The following is a 22,844-nucleotide window of genomic DNA, read 5'->3' on the forward strand; positions in this document are numbered from 1 at the left end:
GTTAATTATTCGATTTCTCAAGTCATCCACATCTAGTATAGGAGTTTCATAAACAAGAGCCTTCAAATAAAAAGTCAGCACTGCAAGCTGGCCAAATTTGACGTCCTGCACGTCGAATCCAGCAATAAGGTTAGCTGATGTCAAAATGCTGACGAGCAAGAACACTGATTCGAGCTGGATCCCCGTCGTGCATAAATCACATGTTGAATAAATTGATGGATACTGCGTGGTAGGAAATCATAATGAAGAAAAGAGAATTGAAACTGTCTACCACTGTTTACCACTTTTTTTTGAAACTAACGTTACTGTAACTAAAGTTAGTTACAAATAAAAGTGATAAAAAAAATAGAAAGTTTCAACTCTCTTAACCACATATTGCCTTTTGCAAATACCGGCTCTTCTTTCAGCAGAATGGGTAAATGATCTCGCAATGATCTCCGACTGAAACATACCGTGTCGTGTTGTGTATCGCTACGTCAAAAACCCAGTTTTAACATGATACCAACGAAATATATCTCATAAGACTTATACCAGTGTGAAGTGCTAAATCTGGTGAATTCAGAATTATTTTCCAAAGTGCGAAACAACTAGTTGCAAGGTGCATATAACCATAAACTATAAGTTCAATAATTAATTCAACTGAGGACCAACGCAGATAAAAAGTCTGCAGACGCTAAAAAGGAAACACTTTTTATAAGTTCACTTATTAGTCCAGGAAAACTTGGGCATTCGTCAATACTTCTGAAACTTGAATTTGAACTTGGGTCAAAATGCTACACAAATTCAAATGCTGTACAAAAAAAGACTTTGGTAATTACATCTGCATTGTGTGCTTTGATATATATCATCCAAGCTGCCTTGAAAGGAAAAATGGATTTGTCAAGATCAAGCAACACAAATTTCTTTGTTCTACCGAATGTCAAACCATATTTGAATCGAACGAGGGAATAGTGTCAGACCTGAATGATCAAATAACATCACTAACTGGTCTTCTTAAAGAAAAAGATTCAGTTATAAGTAGACTTAGAAGACGAACTCAAGACTTTGAGGACATGGCTCTTGAATCTGAACAAGAATTGCTAACTAAACTTGAAGAATCAAAAAGCATCATTGACGATCTCCAAAAAAAGCTACAAGCCATCAAACTTGATTACGATGAGCTACTGAAGGTAATTGCCCGCAATGAAGAATACATACAAAGCTTAGTTAAGGACAAGCATGAACTTGACACACTTCAAAGGAACATGCTTAGTGCATTTTCCACCCTTGAGGCCGACAACAAATGTCTTCAGAGTGAACTTCAAACACTACGAGATAATACAGAACCTGAAAACCAAGTAAACTCAGTACCCAAATGTTATCGTGACGCTTCGACATTTAATGACAACTCTGCGAACCAGAGCAACCCGTTGAACCAGAGCATCCCCATTCATAGTGTTCTTACCTCTCAACTTAGACCTAATAACTCTTTTTCTAGTTCTAAAAGAAAAATGTTGCTCTTATCTGACGACAATGGTAAGCACTTATGTAAAGCCTTATCCAACTGTAAAAATTTGACTAAATTTATTATTGAGTCTATACACAAACCAGGAGGTAAATTTGCTGACATACTTGAAAGTGTCGATTTATTATCTAAAGATTACACCCAAAAAGATGTTATTGTTATTCTTGCTGGCAAAGGCGATTTCGAAAGCAACAAAATCCCAAAAGTCAAAGACATATGGAGCAAAATCAAAAATTGCTTACATACTAATATCATTTTTCTTTCTTGCCCTACAGTTATTAGAAAATATTTTAATATCATTAGTAAGTTCAACATGCGACTTCACGACTTCCTTTCTAAGGTGAACAACTTCTCTGAGCAATACATATCTCTAGTGAACATAAATAATGCCCGCGGCTCTAAAATAGGTAATAATCTGATTGCTGAACATATTGCTAGCGAAGTTAAACGCAACTGGAACAATGTCAAATGTCTCACTTTTGTAAAAACGACTAGTATATTGGATCTACCCCCCACTCCCAAGCACTCAGAGATCCCCAAAAATGCAACTGCTGATACTCATGATCTTGATGGAAGTAGCATCTCTTTTGAAGCAAATTCATCACCCCCTTTTTTGGAGGTAACCCAGATAAAGCAAACTTATCCTTAATGTTACTCAACGTACAATCTCTTCGCAACAAGGCCGGTGAACTAACCGTACTTTTGGATAGCCTGAGTTCGCCTAGACTTGTTCTGCTAACTGAACACTGGCTAAAAGTTGAGGAAGTAATCTACATACCCAACTACCACATTCTGACAAGCTTTTGCAGAAAGAACTTCTCTCATGGCGGTACTATGATTCTTGCTCATGACGAGTTTCTCAAAACCTCTGACTTTGTTAGCCTTGACAAATACAACGATATGATAGTCGAAAAAGAATTCGAATTTTGTATGATATCCAGCAAAAAACTAGCTCTGGTAATACTGTGCTTGTATCGATCTCCCCAAACCGATGTTCACACTTTTATAGATAGACTTGAACTCCTTTTGATTAAATTTACTCCCCAAACTTCTTTGATATTAACGGGTGACTTCAATATAAATTTCGGAAATACCAGTTGTCCGCTTAGTTCATCCTTGAAAAATTTACTTGTTTCTCTAAACCTTACAATGCATGTACATGCTCCGACAAGATATTCCCAGTATTCTTCTTCTATTATTGATTATGTTTGTTCTAATATCGCCAACACTTCTTGCAATGTGGTAATGGCTGGTTTATCCGACCATGAGGCTGTCCTATTCACATTCCCGGTTTTAGGAACCGAAGATAAAGATAAAGTAGCGAAACACTTTGGTCGTATTTACTCCACGAGTAACTACAACAAATTCGAAACTTTGAACTCCGCCACCCGATGGGACACTATACTCAATCATAACGATCCCTTGACTGTTTTCCACACCAATCTGATGCATAACTTCAATAAAGCTTTCCCTTGTCGCCTCATTAAAAATAAAAAGCATAGAAAACCTTGGATAACAAAAGGTCTACGAATCTCATCTAAGAACCTACGGTCCCTTCATCATATCAGAAAATTTGTTTTGTCAAATAACTGGTTTCTCTCTTACTTTAGTAAATACAGAACTTTATATAGGACTGTGATTCTTGAAGCTAAAAAAAGATATTTCAATAACAGATTATCGGAATCTAGAAATAAACAAAAGGAGAGCTGGGCAATAATTAATGACCTAAGAGGAGTAAATACTGCTTCAACCAACACCAGCATACCGTCTTGTAATGAGCTGAATAAATATTATAGTACAGTCGCCTTGAATCTATCTAAAACCATAGCAGTCACGGAAGACCCCATGAACTACATGAGAAATGTAACAGTCCACGACACCTTCTTCCTTAGTCCCACAGACCGCCAGGAATTGAAAGAAGCATTTGCTGAAATAAAAAACAAGAAAGCATCTGGTTGGGATAAAATATCTATAAAAATTTTAGAACAATTACCAATAAGCGCATTGGATGCTCTAGCTGAGGCAATTAATATATCTTTTGAGAAAGGCATGTTCCCAGACTGCTTGAAAAACGCTGTTATTATTCCAATATATAAAGGGGGCAATCATAATGACCCTAGTAACTTTAGACCTATCTCTCTCCTACCCGCTCTCTCCAAAGTCATCGAAAGACTTATTAAAAGAAGAATTCTATCATTCATGAACAAAAACAATATAATATCGACGACCCAATTTGGTTTCCAACGTAACAAATCCACCTCTGATGCCACATTTGAACTACTCGAGCATCTATACCTTAAGCTTAATGACAATGAAGCCGCGGCAGTGGTATTCTGCGACTTGTCGAAGGCTTTTGACTGTGTGAATCACAGAATATTACTGGGAAAGTTAGAGAGATATGGTTTCCGTGATGTGGCTCTGAAATGGTTCGAGTCTTATCTCTATAAACGTAGACAGGTGGTCTACTCTGATGGTCTAACCTCTCATGAGTCTTTGATGGATTGTGGAGTACCACAGGGCTCTGTCTTAGGACCCTTATTATTCCTGCTTTATGTGAATGATCTTGCACTCTTGGATATTGCGGGTAGATTTACAATTTTTGCAGATGATACCACCATTCTTTGGCATAATAAAGACACTCATCATTTGAATGCAATAATAGAAAATGACATTCACAAGGTCAAGAAATGGTGCGACGCCAATCTGTTGTCCTTCAATGTAAATAAAACCCACATTCTCACCTTTAAATGTTTGTTAAACCCAATTTCAATAGGTGATAAATGTCTACAAGAATCCTCTTTGGCTAAATTCCTTGGGGTATTTATTGATAGTAGGTTGACGTTCAAGGAACATGTCGCAAGTTTATGTACCAAACTTGCCAAAGGCTATTATGCACTTAGAGTCATATCCAAGGAACTCGACCCAACCATGGCAAGATCAACATATTTTGCATTTATAGAGTCACACCTGAGATATGGGATCTGCTACTGGGGCAATTCCGACAAAGCATCTTTCAATATGATATTTAAGCTACAAAAAAGAGCTGTCCGGTATGTTTGTAGGGCTGGCTTTAGAGATTCATGTCGTCCACTATTCAAATCACATAGAATAATGACCCTTACCTGCATATTTATACTAGAGACGGTGTGTTTGATGTTTAAAAAACATAAGTTAAATAGAAACACCATAAAAAACCCTAGTTACCTGACTAGACAGATGGGTAATTTGGATCTTCCTAAGCCCAACACTACACAAGTTAAAAATTCCCTGATTTATAACTCAAAAAAAATTTTCAATCATTTACCCCAGAATATCAAAGATCTAAATTCAGAGAGAAAAATTAGGAAAAGTGTCAAAGAGTTACTGTTTGATAAGGCATACTACACTTTGGATGAGTTTTTTAACGATTCGCTTTAAATGTAAAACTGATGATTTGTCTTTGTTGTCTTGTATTTTACCTTATAGTTTTGTATAGTAGACTGATGAGCGCCTCGGGCGCATGTTTTTACTTTTGTTAGACTTGTTTTACTTTTTTGCGACTTATTTGTTTATACACATTAATCTCATCTTATTCGTCTCGACTAATTTTATAATTTTTATACTTCCACTTTTATGCTTACTTGTATTTTGTACCTTCATTACTTTAATGATTACTTATGACACTTTGTCAATAAGAAGTTATTCTTAGACAATAAAGTATCAGAATAAGTCAGTGAAGGAATCACCTTTTAATCTTTCTGGTAGAAAAAATGGGCCAATTAAGTCGTCACCAATCATTCCTACACAAAGGATCATAGAAAATTGTTGCTAAAGAATGACTTTCTTCAATAACGTAGAGATTTTTGTCGGCCTGAAAATGGTCATTGTGAAAGTTCATAATACCATCTCGTGAATAAAATATTCGGTAGATCAACTACCTGCAAAACAATAATCTTCGGTGAAAATCCCGAGGCAGCAGAGCTTGGACCCGCCGTAGGTGATATGGGTATAGAAAGTTTCTTTTTAGAACTATATCCATACGGTTTTTGGGCTGACTTCCAGGTGCAATCTTCTTGGTACCGTTTGAAGGCTCATCAAGTATAGCTTCTCCTAGTTCAGGCGTTGTTACAGTTTCTGGTCTTCCACCACCTGCATTTTTATCAAAAGTCTCATTTTCACGCTAGGAATCGCACGTAGAATTTCGTTATTCTTGTTTTTATTTCTGAAGGTTGTTGTTTGTGGAGGAGCAGAAAATCTGAAATTTTTCGTATATTCAAAGAGGTAGTATTTTTCTGTTGAACAATCTGTTGAATAAAAAATATCCTAGGGAAAAATATTTGCTTTTGGACATTAATTTCATGTCAACGTCTATTAACATGGCTTCATTTTTTATCATTTCAGGAAGTATTCATGATCCTGAAAGCTCAAAACGCATTTTCACTATAAAAAACATATATTCATAAACTACTTTCGAATTATGTCTTGTCGAAAAATTATTTGTATTCGTGAAAGTTTATTTTCGAAGAACTCTACCGACATCGACATGAGAAACAGAAGTGACCTTATTTGAGACAACAATAAATTACTGCTTATGTTTTATTTTAATGACATTGTCGGTCAGAACAAGAATGTGACGTGTGCGAATTATTTCATCAACGTAGGCTTATGGTTATTTTATGTTTTAATTAAATTGAAAAAGATAATAGACGTACGCGTATTCTGCAGGAATTCCCTTTTTGCTCTCTCGGATACAAGGAATGAAATTGTCATTTTCATTCCTCAAATCGCGCAGCATTTAGTTTTTTGGTATCTTATTGTTCATGTACTACTTCAACATCAAAATGAGATATTTAGTTGTATTCCTTATGACCTTCGCTCGGCTATAAATGTTTTATTGTCTGTAATTGTTCTGAAACATGGAAATTAATTAATTTAATTAATAAAAACTTCCATGATTCATTATATATCATTAGCTCCGTTAATTTGCTTACGTAACAACAAAAAAATCACTGACACGTAGCAATTAGCTGGTAACTATATTCTAATTAAAATTTTATGTTCAGAAAAATTATTATTTCCCAACAAAGTATTCTTGTACTAGAATAATCAATCTTCTTGAATATTGCTTCTTCAATATCACTTTCCGTTGTATAGTTTTCATTAAAACTTTTGTGGTATACCGAGTGTCTCAAAATTCAATGTTATTCCTTCGACTGATGATAAATCCCCTCATGACTGACCAAATTATTAAAATATGACCTGTCGCGATATAGATTTCACTATCACTTTCACATACTCCATAAATGTAGGGCATGTTTAGCTGATCATTGGAAAGGATGCTTGAAAGTTAAACTTGAACGTGACATATTCATTTGTCAGACCAGCTTTGCTATTGTTATCGTTTAAGATCAACCATAGAGAGCCTCAAGGCTTCGTATTAGGTACACTTCTGTTTATAATTCATCTAAATGATATTCCTTCTAACCTCCTTGCAGCTCTATACACTTTTACAAGCGACGTTCAATAAGTTCAATACCGTTTTTATAATAAAAACTGTCTTACTCTTCAAAATAGACGTTTACTGCACAAATCACTTCTTCATCATTGGAAAATCTTTGATCACAAGTCCATTTTTTCAAGTTTAGGAACAGAAAATGATTCAAGGCGTGCATTCAACGAATAGGGTGCACGAGCAAACTTGAATTCGTTAATTTTGGTCATTGCGATTATGGATTTGTGAGCTGGTGCATTATCTTCAAATGAAAGTATAGGAGCTACAATATAACGATGACAAGAGCAGGATCAACTGATTAGTTTCGACGTGGAAAGCCTCTACACCAACGTTCCTGTCGAAGAAGCACTTCAAATCATTCAGAAAAAGCTATCCGATACAAGTGATCATGGAATTACTAGGATACTGTGTACGAAACTGCTACTATCAACTGAAGGACGAATTCTTTACGCAAGATGCGGGACTGCCAATGGGATCGCCACTTTCACCTGTTTTAGCCAATATGTATATATATGGAGGGCTTTGAAACTCTGGCCATTGAAGAAGCCCACAAGAATTCCCGAGTTTGGTTGAGATACGTAGAAGACACCTTCATGATATGGAACCATGGAAATGCAGAACCAGACACTTTCCTGAGGCACATCAAAAACGTGAGTCCTTTCATCACTTTCACAATGGAGAAAGAAGTCCACAACGAATTGCCTTCCTTAGACGTATTGGTAAAGAGAACCACTAAATGGGAAACATCTGTATATCGAAAACCCACTCACATAGGACAGTATCTGAACCAGAAATCCAACCACCATCAATCGACTAAGAGAGGAATCATCAAGGCTCTACTAGACCGTGCTTTTGGGCTCTGTAATACAAAGGAAGGTCTCGAAAAGGAACTAGGCATCATCAAAAATGACCTACAACGGAATGGTTACTCCAGGGTGATGGTAGAACAGGCTTTAGCTAGCAGACAGCAAGAACTCTACAAGGAAGAGAAGCCGCCACAACCAGTACTTGTACTTCCCTACATCAGAGGATTATCGGAAAGGATAAGACGGATTGGTTCCAAGTACAACATCAGGACCTGTTTCAGATCTGGGAACACTATCCGTAGCAGCCTTACAAAAACCAGGCCACCAAACGCGGACTGCGATTCCCCAAGAATTGCATTTACCGGATACCCTGCGAGTGCGGAGAATCATACATCGGTGAAACTAAGAGGCCATTGAGAGTTCGCATTGCTGAGTACAAGAAACACACACAGCGAGGAGAAACCAGAAAATCCGGAATAGCAGAGCATGTTTGGACTCATCAACATAACATCAAGTGGGCTTAAGCTGAAATCATCCATAAAGAGGAACAATGGTTTAGGAAAAAATTCAAAGAAGCCGCGTATATTTTGTCCAAACACTCATTTAGTCGAGCTAGCGTAGAGATACGTGACATATGGAAACCTCTAATCAAGCGAAAAACGACCAATTCCCGCCAATGAAGCGGAAAAAGTGAAGAGGGGATATGTCAGTCAGATCTCGGAGGAATAAGTCCAGTTATCACCCGAAGACGATTGTGGATACTAACAATCGAAACGTCGTGACATAACTTGGTTTCAAGTCTTTCAATTTTTATTTTTCATTTTTTTTTAATAATAATTTTAAATTTTCATTTTTCATCTTTTAATAATATTTCAATTCTTATTTGTTTGGTTGGTTGCTTGTATATTATTTCTTTGTAATTTGAGTTTTTTGTTTAATAAAATTGTTATTTTCGGTTTATCTTATTAATTATTTAATTGTTTTTTTTCAGGATTTTCAAATCAATTTATATTATATTAGACAATGGAAGTCCGGACTGATAAAATACACCACGAAACATTGGCAACCACCTTCAAACAAACATGACCAATTTTCATAAATTCACCAAAAACGTTCGCTCTTGATGGCTGCCAAACAAATACTAAACAACGCAGCGTCTTCAAACTTGAAACGTGTGCTTTAAAGATTGTGTACTTTGTGATACTGTGATATTTCTCAAACAACTACCGCCATCTCTAGGTCAGACCGGGTACCTCTGGCACCACCTTGGTATGATTCGCAATGAATGAGCTGAGCCTTAATAAAGTTGAAACTGAACGGATTATATTCTTGTCCAACAGAAACATATGCGTATCTCGCTGCTTGTAGTTGGATGATAACTTGAGTTGGCAACCACATATCAACAGCATATATGTATATTACTACACCAAAGGTTCCAAACAGTGCATCACAAGAACAGCATATGTAGTAAGTTTTCCTAACAAATGTATTTGTTGAGGCGTCTGAAATTTCTCATAGATTCTCCATAATGTCGTACAAATTATGGAAAATACGATGCTCGTAAATACATAGCTTCTTCTGTGAAAAAAAAACAAAGTTGAATTTTACAAAAACAGATGAAATGCACATACGTTAATGAATAGCTTACAAAAATATGGTTAGGTTAGGTAAGGTCCAAAGTGAGTGGGTCTATTCGACCCTCCACCGCAACCCGCAAGGGTTTATTGTGGCTCACACTCGACCAAATAAACCTATCTTCTTAACGAAGCCGATTAGTTTGTACGGTGAGTTGTCTTTCAGGTCAGATGACTCTGCTGTACTCTAAAAACCTGATTCGGTTCCCAGCGGGGCAGGCACAAAGTATGTGCTCTGCTGTTTCATCATTAATGAGATAGACGGATAGTCAAGGTGCAAGATCCCCACCTTGCTGCTGCACCACCAAACCGTTTCTTTAGGTTCAGTTATTGGATCAGGAGTGGGAGAGTTGAGAAGCTCTCGCTGCTGATCTATATTTACAGGGAGGTCAGTTGGAGTCGTAAGCTCGACATCCATTTCCTCTGTAGACTCAGCGTGAAAAAGAAGTTGTAAGTTTACTCTGTCCATGAATGTCCCACGAGTAGCTAGGAAAAGAAGGTCAATCACGGCAGAGCCCCGAATTACCATGACAAGGCGATGGTACGACGAGAGGCAGCTGATAGGCTCAATGATAGGCTTATAGGCTCAATGCTAATCATCCTCTCAGCATGGATACACACACCTCAGGATTAAGTTAGGGAATAACAGAACCACAAGTGATTCTGTCATTCCCGTATCCAGCGGCCATCGGAGCCGGTTTGCTCAACCCCCACATCCCAAATCAATGCACTCGCCAAAAACAACGTGCACAGTGGTTCAGGCAGTGAAACATGAACAAGAACGGCCAACCCGCCTACTAGTCCAGTCATTATAGTTCACCTCGGAATTCGAGATACCCAGCTGTAAGTCTGTAAATACTTGTATATTGACACCCTAAAAGTTGTCTCAAAACCTACATATGGTAGGGTGTAAGCAACTATTAAATTTCAAGGTCAAAGGTCACAAAAATCGGTTTTTTGCGCTTTTTTTGGAAATATCCCATTTCCTATGGGTTTTTTGCTATTTGTATTTATTATCAATATTGTAGAATACAAAATTCTCTACAAATTTTGTTTAAAAAAATTTTTTATACGGTGAACCGTTTTCGAGATAGAGGGCGGAGAGCACGCGGTCACAGCATCACTTCAGGTCAACCGGTGCCTCCGGTCGAAAACGCGCCATATATAGTTGATGAACTATCGATAAATCAATGATTATAAATATTTGTCAATTTTTATTAACTATTATATTATATTTTATCATTTTTTTCCTAACTTATCCACTTTTTATTCAGTATTAATTCATTTAACAACACTTACCTGCCCATGTAATTGCAGAATTGTTAATGAAAATATAGGAATTATATTTGAATTTTAACCTAATTAATATTTATAACTTCTTACATGATGAAAAAAAAAAAAATAAATTATGAATCAATCTTTTTATTAAAAAATATCATTGAATACATTTATTTTCATTGAAAGTAAAGAAATGGAATAAAGGGTACAAAAACTACAATTTATAATTTAAATCATCTTCTTCCTCTTCATCGTCGTCTTCTGGCTGCTGGTAAATTTCAAACTGGTCTTCATTATCGTCTTCAACGACATTTGTCTCAAGTTCTTCCATGATTTCGGGGTCAAAGGTTCCATCTTCGTTAATGTCGCTCTGATATGGTAGAGCATTGAGACAAGCTTGCCCATTACATTGGCCACAAGCTAAAGAGCATTGCTAGCCCGCTTTCCTGCATCCGCATCGCGAACCACAACCACTCTTGCAGTTGCAGAAAATTGTATTTAGCAAATCTTCTGGAGCAGGTGGTAAAATTGTCATGATAAGCTCCAGAAAATCGTTTCGCATTGCCCAACCCCATACCTGGGGTTCCAAATCATGTCCTAACCAAGTTTGAACTTGATAATATACACGGTTGAAATGTTGATGAGCAGCTGCACTTGTTGGTGGAATATTTGAAAGCTGCACAGGTTTATTAAGTTTTGTAGATTTGACATAATACATATAACGAAGATGATCGAGACTTTTCACAGATTTCGGATCATTATAGACTGCCAATAAGGTTTGAGTTCCACTCTCTAATAATCTCTGGGCCGAACAATTTTCTTCCTCAAATGCTGCAGCTAGTTCATCCAAATTTGTTAGTTTCTCAAAAACTTTTAAAAATGATTTTTTTCCCTTTTTAAAAAGCGCAGAAGTTGTGTCACAGCCACTTAATGCGTGCAGAAATAAAATATGTTTTTTAGAATGAGGATAATTATCAAAACTTTTAGTCGAGTATATCTCCGTTTTTACATTACCTTTCCCAACTTTTTTAAAGAAAATTTTTTGTTCGTAAGACAGTGTACGCCCAATTAAAATGACAAGTAAATCAATATCTTGTCCTATTATAACTGCAGTTTTTTTAGACTTTGATTCTTCGATTGCAGTTTCAACAATAAGAACATCCGTATCATCTCTTTCTCTTAATTATTTTTTAATTTTAGTAAACGGTTATCAGTATTATTGAATAGATATAGATTTAATGCATGAAGAAAATGATAAAATATAATATAATAGTTAATAAAAATTGACAAATATTTATAATCATTGATTTATCGATAGTTCATCAACTATATATGGCGCGTTTTCGACCGGAGGCACCGGTTGACCTGAAGTGATGCTGTGACCGCGTGCTCTCCGCCCTCTATCTCGAAAACGGTTCACCGTATAAAAAATTTTTTTAAACAAAATTTGTAGAGAATTTTGTATTCTACAATATTGATAATGAATACAAATAGCAAAAAACCCATAGGAAATGAGATATTTCCAAAAAAAGCGCAAAAAAACGATTTTTGTGACCTTTGACCTTGAAATTTAATAATTGCTTACACCCTACCATATGTAGGTTTTGAGACAACTTTTAGGATTTTAATATACAAGTATTTACAGACTTACAGCTGGGTATCTCGAATTTCGAGATTCTTACCTAATTTACCTAATGACTGGATTATACAAAAATATGGACTTTTCATCATAAAAATTACAAATGGAACCCTCATCTACAGTCAATATTTATGCAACTCTAGAAAAGAACGACCTCAGGCTTAGTATTCGAGCGAAACTAGAACCTAAAAAATAGCGTATTGTTGTGCCAGCACTATTTCATCAATACTGCTAGGCTAAACCAAAAATGCATTACTGAGAGTCTCATTTTCTTTGAATGTCGAGGATTGGGTTCGTAAGAGGATATCCCATCATCAATACTCACTCAGACTTATCCTTATAGGATAGTTGAGTTCAACAATGCATTTGTAGATGAGCCCAGCGCCATTTATGATTCCTATGGGGGTCGAAACAACGCTGCCTGACATTGGATCACCAATGCGTTGTTTTTAGGCTCTAGTTTTCAGTGGTTCGGTAGTTGATATCGAAGTTGTGTTCTATTCTTGAAAAAAAAAAACAAATTCAGATAGAAAGCGCTAAATGAAAGACTTATGGTTACTACTCTGTCGTCCTGGATTCGGTACATTACGTCATCATGATGAATGTGGACTTGTTCAATTCCTCTGAGGTTTATATGTTTATATGCTTATATGCTTTGGATAACTCTGTTGCTTAGATGGACAGAGTATAGATCCTAATTCAATAATATTATCTATATTGAAGTACAGAAGTGCTTGAATATATAATGCAAATGAATATAGACTAAACAGTAATATATAAATACATTGAAGTCTGTTGCTTTGTGGTGTTGAGCAGATTTTACAAGTTTCGAAATATTTAATCATTTAATTCTCTCCGGAGCTGTGAAAGTTTCAACCTTGAATAAATTAATGGTTCGGTGATAATCCAGGAAATAGTTACGGCGTGTAAAGCTTTGTTGGTCCAACATTTACGGTGAATTCCCCTCAGGCGAATAAATCCATTAACGTTGCTCGACTTTACTAATATGACCCGTCGATTAAACAATGGAGAATTAAGCAAATTAGTCTCGATTTTTCAATTTCGCTTAGGTACCGTGAAAATTCTCATTTATTTAATTATTTAATCCTACAGAAGTAGATATGTTTAGTTTTCAGTTGTCATCGGAATGTTTCAACCATGAAATTAACTTTTAATTACATGAAAGAATTAAATTTGTGTCGGTTGTTCTTCATGACAAAGCAATGTTTTTTTAATCTCTTCAATTAATCTCACATATTCATTTTGTTTTGTATAATAACAATAGAAACATGCCTGTAGAATGAACAAACGTGCATATCTCCTATGGGTTTATTATTTTTTTTAAGTTCGATGATTGTGAATCTACTACTGCCGACTGTAATACTGAACATATAAGAAAAACTGAGCACCTTCGATAAAATTGTGACTGAACTTAACGGTTTTCAAGTAAAATGTTGAACTTGCGACGTCCAGAACTCACGAAATTTTACTTCTCAGTCCACGTCTGTTTCAATTTAAAATGTTGATCAACATTCAGGGAAAGTTTTATATCCAGAAGGTTCTAGGATAAAAAAACTTTTAAATTTTTTTCTATATTTCGTATCGGGTAGAGAACATTCAGCCTCTTTTTAGCTCCATCACTCATTTACTTGATAACATTTTGTGTTATGGTTGAGAGTAACTAAAGTTATACCCTTTCACAAAGGAAGCCACAGAGGAGATCTCAACTATTATCCGGGCGCAAAGATACACAAAAGTATATGTATAAGTTTTCTAATATTGATTTGATGATTCTCCATAACAATTTTCTTCACTTTCTCAACATTGTTAATGTGCTGGGGCGTCGTTATTCACGTCTTCTCGACCTATATAAATAAATATAAAAATTGACGAATTAAACTTCCTATGGTAATTTCATGATGATGTCCAACTACGTAGTAACGGCTACATCAATCAATGTACTTGTAAATAATTTTCTAACTGGAAATACAAGCGAAATTCAAACATTCACCTCATTTTTTGAACAGCTCCTATAACTTCATTCTATTATCATTGCTTACTGGCTATCATTGATTAATGTCTGTGTAGTCTACGTAGATATTGTCCAAATCATTTTTGAAGAGTCTATAGTAGCATGATACGCATTATGCCTTGTCATAATACATTTGTGTGGATGATGAATAAAGTACAAATAAGTCGAATTTAAATCTCTTGATCGCCAACTTCGAAATCACTTGTGGTAAAAAAAATTTCAATTTTAGTGAGATGGATTTTGGATACTTTCTTTTTTCTCTATTCAGAGACTCAACGGTAAATATTGTTTCAGAAAGTTGAAGAGAATAATTTCAGATTCATTTGCTCCAGCTACGAGTAATCAAATAATTTTTACCACCAACCCCTATTTTTTAATAGCCATTTTAGTGATTCAATCATTTCAACAAAGTTATTTCCGCCAGGCGTCTGCCGGCGAGCCTTTCCACTCAGTAAACAGCACGGAGTAGAGATGAGAACGAAGCCGGTCTTCTGTCTCTCTCACACAAATAGGCTTTTCTCATTGCCTACATAGATAACGATGCCACCGATGCTGTGAATTATCCAATGGAGTTTTTGAACTCATTGGATTTGCCAGGCATGCCACTGTGTTTTTTATCCTCAGTGGGATTGATCTCACGACGTTTCGGCAGTCTTATTTGCCTCCTACTAGGTGTTTGGAATTAGGCTGACCTTGCTCGAGTCTATTTCTAACCATATGGTATAGATGCTGAATTTTTCTTCTTCTTGACCTAGTTTTCCCGTAAAGGTTCAAATGGTTACTTGAAGTTTTTCACGGACAAAATATGGTGAACTGTTTTTCTGGTTTTGATCCGTGTACTGTCTCTTTTTATACTCACTCGCAATTAGACAGTCTTAACTCCGAACACCTAAGAGATATCACCTAGAAGATGGCAATCAGTACACGAATCAAAATCCGAAAGACACACATATGGTGCAGCCAAGTGTAAGAATGTGACATCACTTGGTTCCCAAAAGAAAGAAATACAAATGCATGGAATTATTTTCCAGCAACCTCACCACATTAACCTTATGTCGCCAACGCTGACATAAAAACTTGACAAGCTAACTTGGGTGTTATACCAATAGGTGGTTTCACTAATGTCTCGCTTGCGTTCACGAAGTTATTTTTATCAAGTACTGCTCTTGGATTTTCACATTTCGTAGACTCGAAGGGAAGAAGACTGCTCCCTCACCCATTCACAGAGAGCGCGGAGTGTGCTACTCCACCGCCGACAAAGCGTTGGCCTTTGCCGACACGATGGAACGTCAGTTTCAGCTTAACGTTGACGACAATGACGACATCGACCGCAATATTCTGCTGGAATATCGGGTTCACCGTATCCTCAGAGAAGATGAGAATGATAACATCCGCCCATCTTCTGTGGTAGAGCTGAAGGGTTATATCAAGGCCGCAAAGGCAAATAAAGCTTCGAGGGTCGATTCAATAACAATTAAGTTGTTGAAAAGGCTTCCGAAAAACTGCATCGAAAACCTGCTGCACATCATTAACAGCTCGTTGACCCCCAGATACTTCCCTAGAAGGTGGAAGCATGCGATCGTCGACATGATCCCAAAACAGGACCAGAAGTTGCTGTTCTCACTGATCTATTGCCCGATCAGTCTGCTCTCGTCGGCGGCTAAGCTGGCTGAAAGAGTCGTTCTGCAAAGGCTCAACGAAGAAGTTGAGGACCGAAATGTTCTGTCTGACGAACAGTTCGGCTTTAGGAGAGAACACTCCACTGAAATACAGGCTCTGAAACTGTTCGAAAACACCTTCGCGGGACTGAATCAAAACAAAAAGTCCATGTCGTTTTATTAGACATTTCGAAGGCCTTCGACCGTGTATGACATATGGCACGAAGGTCTTCTGCATAAACTAATCGCGTTCAACTTGCCTCGGGGCCTGATCCGGTTGATTGGGTCAGGTTAGAGTAGAGGGCTCTCTGTCTGACACCAGAGAGGGGCCGTGCTCTCCCTTATGTTGTACTCACTTTACATCAGTGACATTTCATGGTCTGAACGTGTGAAGGTGTCTCTGTACGCCGACGACACGGTTCTCCTCTCATCTTCCATGGGTCGGGAGCTTGGTGTCGTCTACATGCAACGTGCATTGGGCGACCTCGAGCGCTGGTACCTCGAATGGAAGATCCGAGTGAACCTGGACAACACTCAGGCGATAACCATTGTTCTGACTGGAGAAGATTGCTATCTTCTCCAGTCAGAAAAGTGAGAATCTCTGGAAGAGAGATCGACTGGCAAGCGCGGGTAAAGTAATAGACCGTAGACTAACCTGGAACCCGCACATTATGTGCGTTTGAAACAAAGATCGAGGGTCGGATGGCTAGTCTGTAACCTCTGATCAACAGGAAATAAAAAATGAGTCTGATAAACAAAATTAGCATCTACAACACCATGTTCAAGCCTGTCATCATGTTCGCTTCAGGGATCTGGGGACAAGCGGCACCGTCTGACATCTCCATCCTGGAGAGAGATATATTCAATATTGTAATTTTTTGATAAATAAACATTATTATTATTATATCGAGAATCGTCTGCCCGATACTGACGATGCCCAACAGGCTGAAACAGCTGTCTAATTGAAATGTATATACGAACCCCCGAGCGCAATTTTCAGATGAAGGATCAAAATGAAGTCGATTGGATCTAGATCTGGTGAGTGAGGCTGATGATCAAGGAGTTCAAACAGTAATTCGTGGATTTTGGCCATGGCAAATGCTGAGTTATGAGAGGATGCGTTGCCTTGGTGACATTGAATTATCTTTTACTGCAAATGTGCCCTCTTTCCGAAAGTTCTGCTTTCAGCTGGTCAAATAATGATACGTATAGTCTTGTACTGGTTTCTCATTTTTGAAGATAATCGTTCGAAAAATCTCCATGATTATTCCGAAAAAAAGTCGCCATTACTTTTCCAACAGAAAAACAGTTTTCGCTTTTTTGAAGCCAGTTCTCTCTTTGCAGTCCACTTTTCCGACTGCATGTTTATTTCGGACTATTTATTGCGCCTAAACTGCCCCAACAAAGCATTGGAGTTGTTTATTCGAACACGTTTTTGGTCTCACGTGAGCAAACGCGGCACCCATAGCGCATACAGCTTCCTGATGCCTAAATGTTGATTTAATATGTGACAAATACGTTTTTTTGACATGACAATAACCTCTGCCATCTCTCTCACTTCAATTCGGTGCTCGTCTAGCACCATTTAGTGAACTTTGGCAATCTTTTCGTCGTACTCGTATGTATGTATACATATATACAGAAAAAATCAAAAGAAATCATGCGAATGAAAACAATTTAACGAAAAATGTTTCGACCTCTTTTTACGATGGAGTATAGTCTCGTCTTTGAAAATTTCGCCTGAATATGTCTGGCTCTGAAAAACGGGAAACAAAAGTTTCAAAACTTGAGTTGGTGTCGCATTTGATAACTCACTGTGGATAATGAAACTTAGTTCTGTAACACTGATTTCTTTTTCAGAATCTATTTCCTCCGATAACAACCCTGACATTATGGGAGTTTCTGAAGAGATCGTACCAAATGCTGGAGTAGAACCCAGACCACCTGGTCAGGAGCAAAGTGACGGTAGTGAACCCGAGCCGGATGAATTCGCTCCGAAGAGAAAACAACGGAGATACAGAACGACGTTCACCAGCTATCAGCTGGAGGAATTGGAAAAAGCATTCTCACGCACGCACTACCCCGATGTATTTACTAGGTGAGTTGAGGAATCGATGAAAACTGGATATTAAAAAAAATTCGTCCGAGTCAGTTTATCAAATTTTCTTTTTTCGTAGAAACTAAAGAACTCAAACTCTTTTACTTTCGTTTTGGATTTTATTCAATCATTCCATGCCTTAACTCTTCAGTAGAAGTATCAAATCAAGTATATTACTTATTTGAAGTCAAAATATGATACACTCCTCAAAACAAACAAAGGTTCACCAGAAACTTTGTAATGATCATCGAAGTAATAGATATTGTGCACTCTTAAAGTTAGCGGCACTCTCAAATGCCAAAAAATCAATACATAGAAATGAACCGGCAGCGAACTAGTTCACGTGCACTGTAGACTTGGCGGTTCGTTTTACTAACAGAGTTTTATGATTGGGTGAAGAGTCATAAAATTAAATCTGAAGTCATGTTACGGTGACGAATAGAAATCGGGAATGCGGGGATAGATATCGCCGCTGTGTTCAGTTCAGGAACTGATCGCGATTTGAGTGTTGAAATTGGATATTGGTGCAGCTATAAATACTTAAATGAGTACAATAATAGCAATATACGGACCAGATGAAAATGAAAGAATAGAAGAAAAAGAAAAATTTTGGGAAAAATTGACAGAAATAACCGAAAATGCAAAAGGAACAATAATAGTTATGGGAGATTTCAATAGCAGAGTGGGAAAACAGGACCATATATATAAAACAATGTTAGGAAAATATGGAGAACAAACCAGAAATGACAATGGAAACAGAATGCTTCAATACTGTAAACTACACAACCTGATCATTACAAATACATTTTACCAACACAAAAATATAGATAGATTCACAAGAGTACAAGAAAGCAGAGGGAAAAATCAATAATTGATTACATTCTGGTATAGAAAGAAAATAGGAACAATGTTCTAAATGTTAGAGTTCGAAGGGGAACAGAAATATACAGTGATCATTCCCTATTGACAAAAAACAAGAAACGGTGACTAAGAAAGGTGAACACATCACGATCAGATCATATAAAATGAGAGACACAACTGTAGCTACTAGGTATAAAGATATTACCAAAAAAAAACATTAGTTAATAAAGCAAAAGAAATGTCATGAATTGAATTCGGTAATAAACTAGAGGAAGACAGTTAAAGTAACCAAAAACTATTCTACAAAGCACTAAAATCCATGAGATCAGATAAACCCGTAAAAGTCGTACAAATCAAGAATTCAGAAGGTGAAATAATTACAAACGAAATAGGTATAATGAAGAGATGGAAAGAATGTTTCGAGACACTACTAGGTCAAGGAAATGAAGAAGGATCAATAGAAACAATAGAAAGAAACCAATTAAACGAAAGCGAACCATTGATAGAAATGCAAGAATTAGATGAAGTAATTAAAACATTGAAGAATGGGAAAGCATCAGGAGAGGACAAAATAACATCAGAAATGATGAAAAACTTAGAGAAACTGGAAGAAAGAGCCTACTAGGAATAATCAATAAGGCATGGAAAAAAGAAACTATATTAGAGGAATGGGGAACAGCTCTAATAACACCGATACATAAAAAAGGAGACTACAAAAATTGCAATAATTATAGAGGGATTACGCTACTGAATTCCATAACAAAAATTATAGAAAGAATAATTAACAACAAACTCAGGAATAAAATAGAGTCACAACTCTCAGAACCACAAAGTGGGTTCAGGCCCGGAAGAAGCACACAAGACCACATCTTTACAATAAAACGAATAATAGAAAAGAGAAGATCAGAAAACCAAAATATATATTTGGCATTCATAGACCTAGAAAAAGCTTTCGACAAGGTACCAAGAACAGAATTATGGGAGAGTCTGAAAAATAGAAATATCGATGAAAAAACCATAAATATGATTAAAAACATATATAGAAATGATAGAAATCATGTTATCAAGAACAGCATGAAATCAGAAGGTTTCAAAACAGAAGAGGGTTTGAGACAAGGCGGATCATTGAGCCCAATGCTTTTTAACATTTTCATGGACGACATCATCAAGGAATGTGATAGAAATAGCAAAAAAATGTGCATTGGGTACAAAAATATGCAAAGAGTAGAGATAGCTGAGGGAGCATTTGCCGATGACATAATACTGATAGCTGAAAATGAAGAACGATTACAACATAATATAAAAATATGGAATGAAACACTGAAGAGAAAACAAATGAGAATAAACAAAGATAAAACCAAGGTGATAACCATAGGGGGAGAAGAAATAAATATAATGATAGATGATGAAAAAATAGAACAAGTAAAAGATTTCAAATATCTAGGCGTAACAATAGACGAAAAAGAAAGACAAGAAGCAGAAATTAACAACAGAATCGAGAAAACCATAAAATTGTACTATACAATGAATATGAACTTCATGAATATAAGAGAAATTTCAAGACAGACAAAACTACAAATATTCAAAACAATATATAGGCCAGTATTAACATATGGATGTGAATCTTGGATATTAACAAAAAAATCAAAAGTAGAATACAAGCAACAGAAATGAAATACCTGAGGAGAATTATAGGAGTGACAAGGAGAGATAAGATAAGAAATACACGAATAAAAGAAGAACTAGACATAGAAGACATTATTTCATTTATAGAACAAAAACAATTAGGATGGTGGGGACACATACAGAGAATGCCAAACAATAGACCTGTGAAACAAATCTATGAAGCGAAAACACAAAACAAGAGAAGAAGAGGAAGACCTGAAAATACCTGGAACGACATGATAGGATAGATTCTACAAGGAAGAAATAAACAACGGAACGAAGTAAAGACACTGACTAGATATTAGAGATAGAAAGGAATGGAAAAAGTTCATAAAGCAACAATAAAATGATAACCCGACACCCTGAGGGTGAAAGGGTTCAAGATTATATATATATATATTTTTTTCTGTTCAAGATGTGGCGTCCTTGGACAAGTACTACAAATAACAACGCAGTAGTGATTTCAGTAGCGATGGTGAACAATGCGAAAAAGAGATACTAGTAAATAAGATTCGGATACATTTGAATATTGAAACACAGAGAATATCTTTCAATATATATATAAGAATCTACATCTCAAGTTTGGTTTCGATGGAAAAAAATATTACAAGCAACATCAGATTTGACCGAAATTCCTTTCTCAACTGTGCGTAAAATAGTCAAAAACAAACCTTATTTACGCAAGACGCGATTTGATGCGGGATTACCAAAACCTTTAGATGTTCATCTAATAAAATCAGTGAAAAAACAATATACGACTGTTACAAAAGTAATGAGATTCCTACAACTGAAATCATAAGAAATTTAATATTTCCGGCCATAACGTGAGCTGCTGTGACAAAACTCTTCAGAATTGTATAAAGAAACTAGGATTTAGATTTAAAATAATAAACAAACGTCAATCAGTTATGGAAAGCAGAAGAATAGTGGAATTACGTAACAAATACTTAGAACAAATAACTGAATATCGACAAGAACAACGGCAAATTTTCTATTTGGATGAACCTTGGTATTACACTCACGACATGGTTACGAAAGGGTGGACTGATGGTTCGAAAATGTATACGCCTAACATGCCTGCAAACAAAGGATCGCGACTAATCATTGTGCATTGCGGAGGAAATAAAGGATGGGTTCCGAATTCTTTGAAATTATTTGGAGAAAAACTTTAGGACTGCAATGTTGACTATCATAAGAACATGGAAGCTAATATTTTCGATCCAAAATTTGGATGTGAATAGTGTAGCAGTTCTTGACAACGCCTCCTATCATTCGCGACAGCTCATTAAAGTAGCGAATTAAAATTCGAGAATAGATGAAATTCAAAGTTTTTTAATGAATAACAATTTGTATAACAAAAACATTTGAAAAAGTATATGCTGAAAAGTATGGACACACCATACTGAGACGTCACCCCTATTTTTGTGTTTTCAATCCCATCGAGTTGATGTGGAGAAAATTGAAACAAAGCATCAGGCGTAAAAATAATTTTTTTGAATTTGATAAGAAGGTAATAGAGCTAAACTTCATCCCTATTTTTGTGTTTTCAATCCCATCGAGTTGATTTGGGGAAAATTGAAAGAAAGCATCAGGCGTAAAAATAATTTTCCAGTAATAGTGAAACAGAGAATATGGAAGAGGAATTATCAGAAGCTTCATCGTTAACTTGAACTATACTTGATTGAATTTTAAATATAATACACTCGTCAAAAAAAGCAAAGTATCACTAAGTACTTTGTAATGATCGTGTACAAGAATAGGTTTTATGATAAATATAATAATATGACCTTTGGAATTCACTCTTTTTTGGTAACGATGGTCGAAAAATCTTGGAATTTTGGCATTTGTTTCTGCTTTTATTGGAAACAGCTCATTTATCCTGTATACCCAATTGTAGAGTATCAATTTTTCTCAACTTGGGCATGGTCATCTTACTTGGACATGATGTGAACTGGCCACCGAGATCGTGCGATTCCACCTCGCTAGATTTTTTCTTGGTGGGTTTTATTAAGTCACAGGTGTATGAGATTAAGTCATAAACCACAGCTGCCTTCAAAACCAACATAACCCATGCCATCGGTCAAATTCAGCCTGATTTATGCACCAGAATCATGGAAAATTGGGCGTTTCGGATGCGTTTCACTCAGAGAAGCCGTGGCGAACATTTGGACGATGTTA

General features: G+C 36.4%; 1 protein-coding gene across 1 annotated transcript in view; it reads left to right on the forward strand.

Moving 5' to 3' along the window:
• Al (aristaless) overlaps positions 1-22,844 on the forward strand; it is a 310,346-nt gene that overhangs the window by 222,236 nt on the left and 65,266 nt on the right. The window contains exon 3 of the mRNA XM_074185431.1: positions 17,903-18,140. Coding sequence (XP_074041532.1) covers positions 17,903-18,140 — 238 coding nt within the window. The remainder of the gene's footprint in view (positions 1-17,902; positions 18,141-22,844) is intronic.

Source organism: Leptinotarsa decemlineata, unplaced genomic scaffold (assembly GCF_025532065.1).
Source record: "Leptinotarsa decemlineata unplaced genomic scaffold, Ldec_3_MD MMD2_tig00026374_RagTag_RagTag, whole genome shotgun sequence".
NCBI lineage: Eukaryota > Metazoa > Arthropoda > Insecta > Coleoptera > Chrysomelidae > Leptinotarsa > Leptinotarsa decemlineata.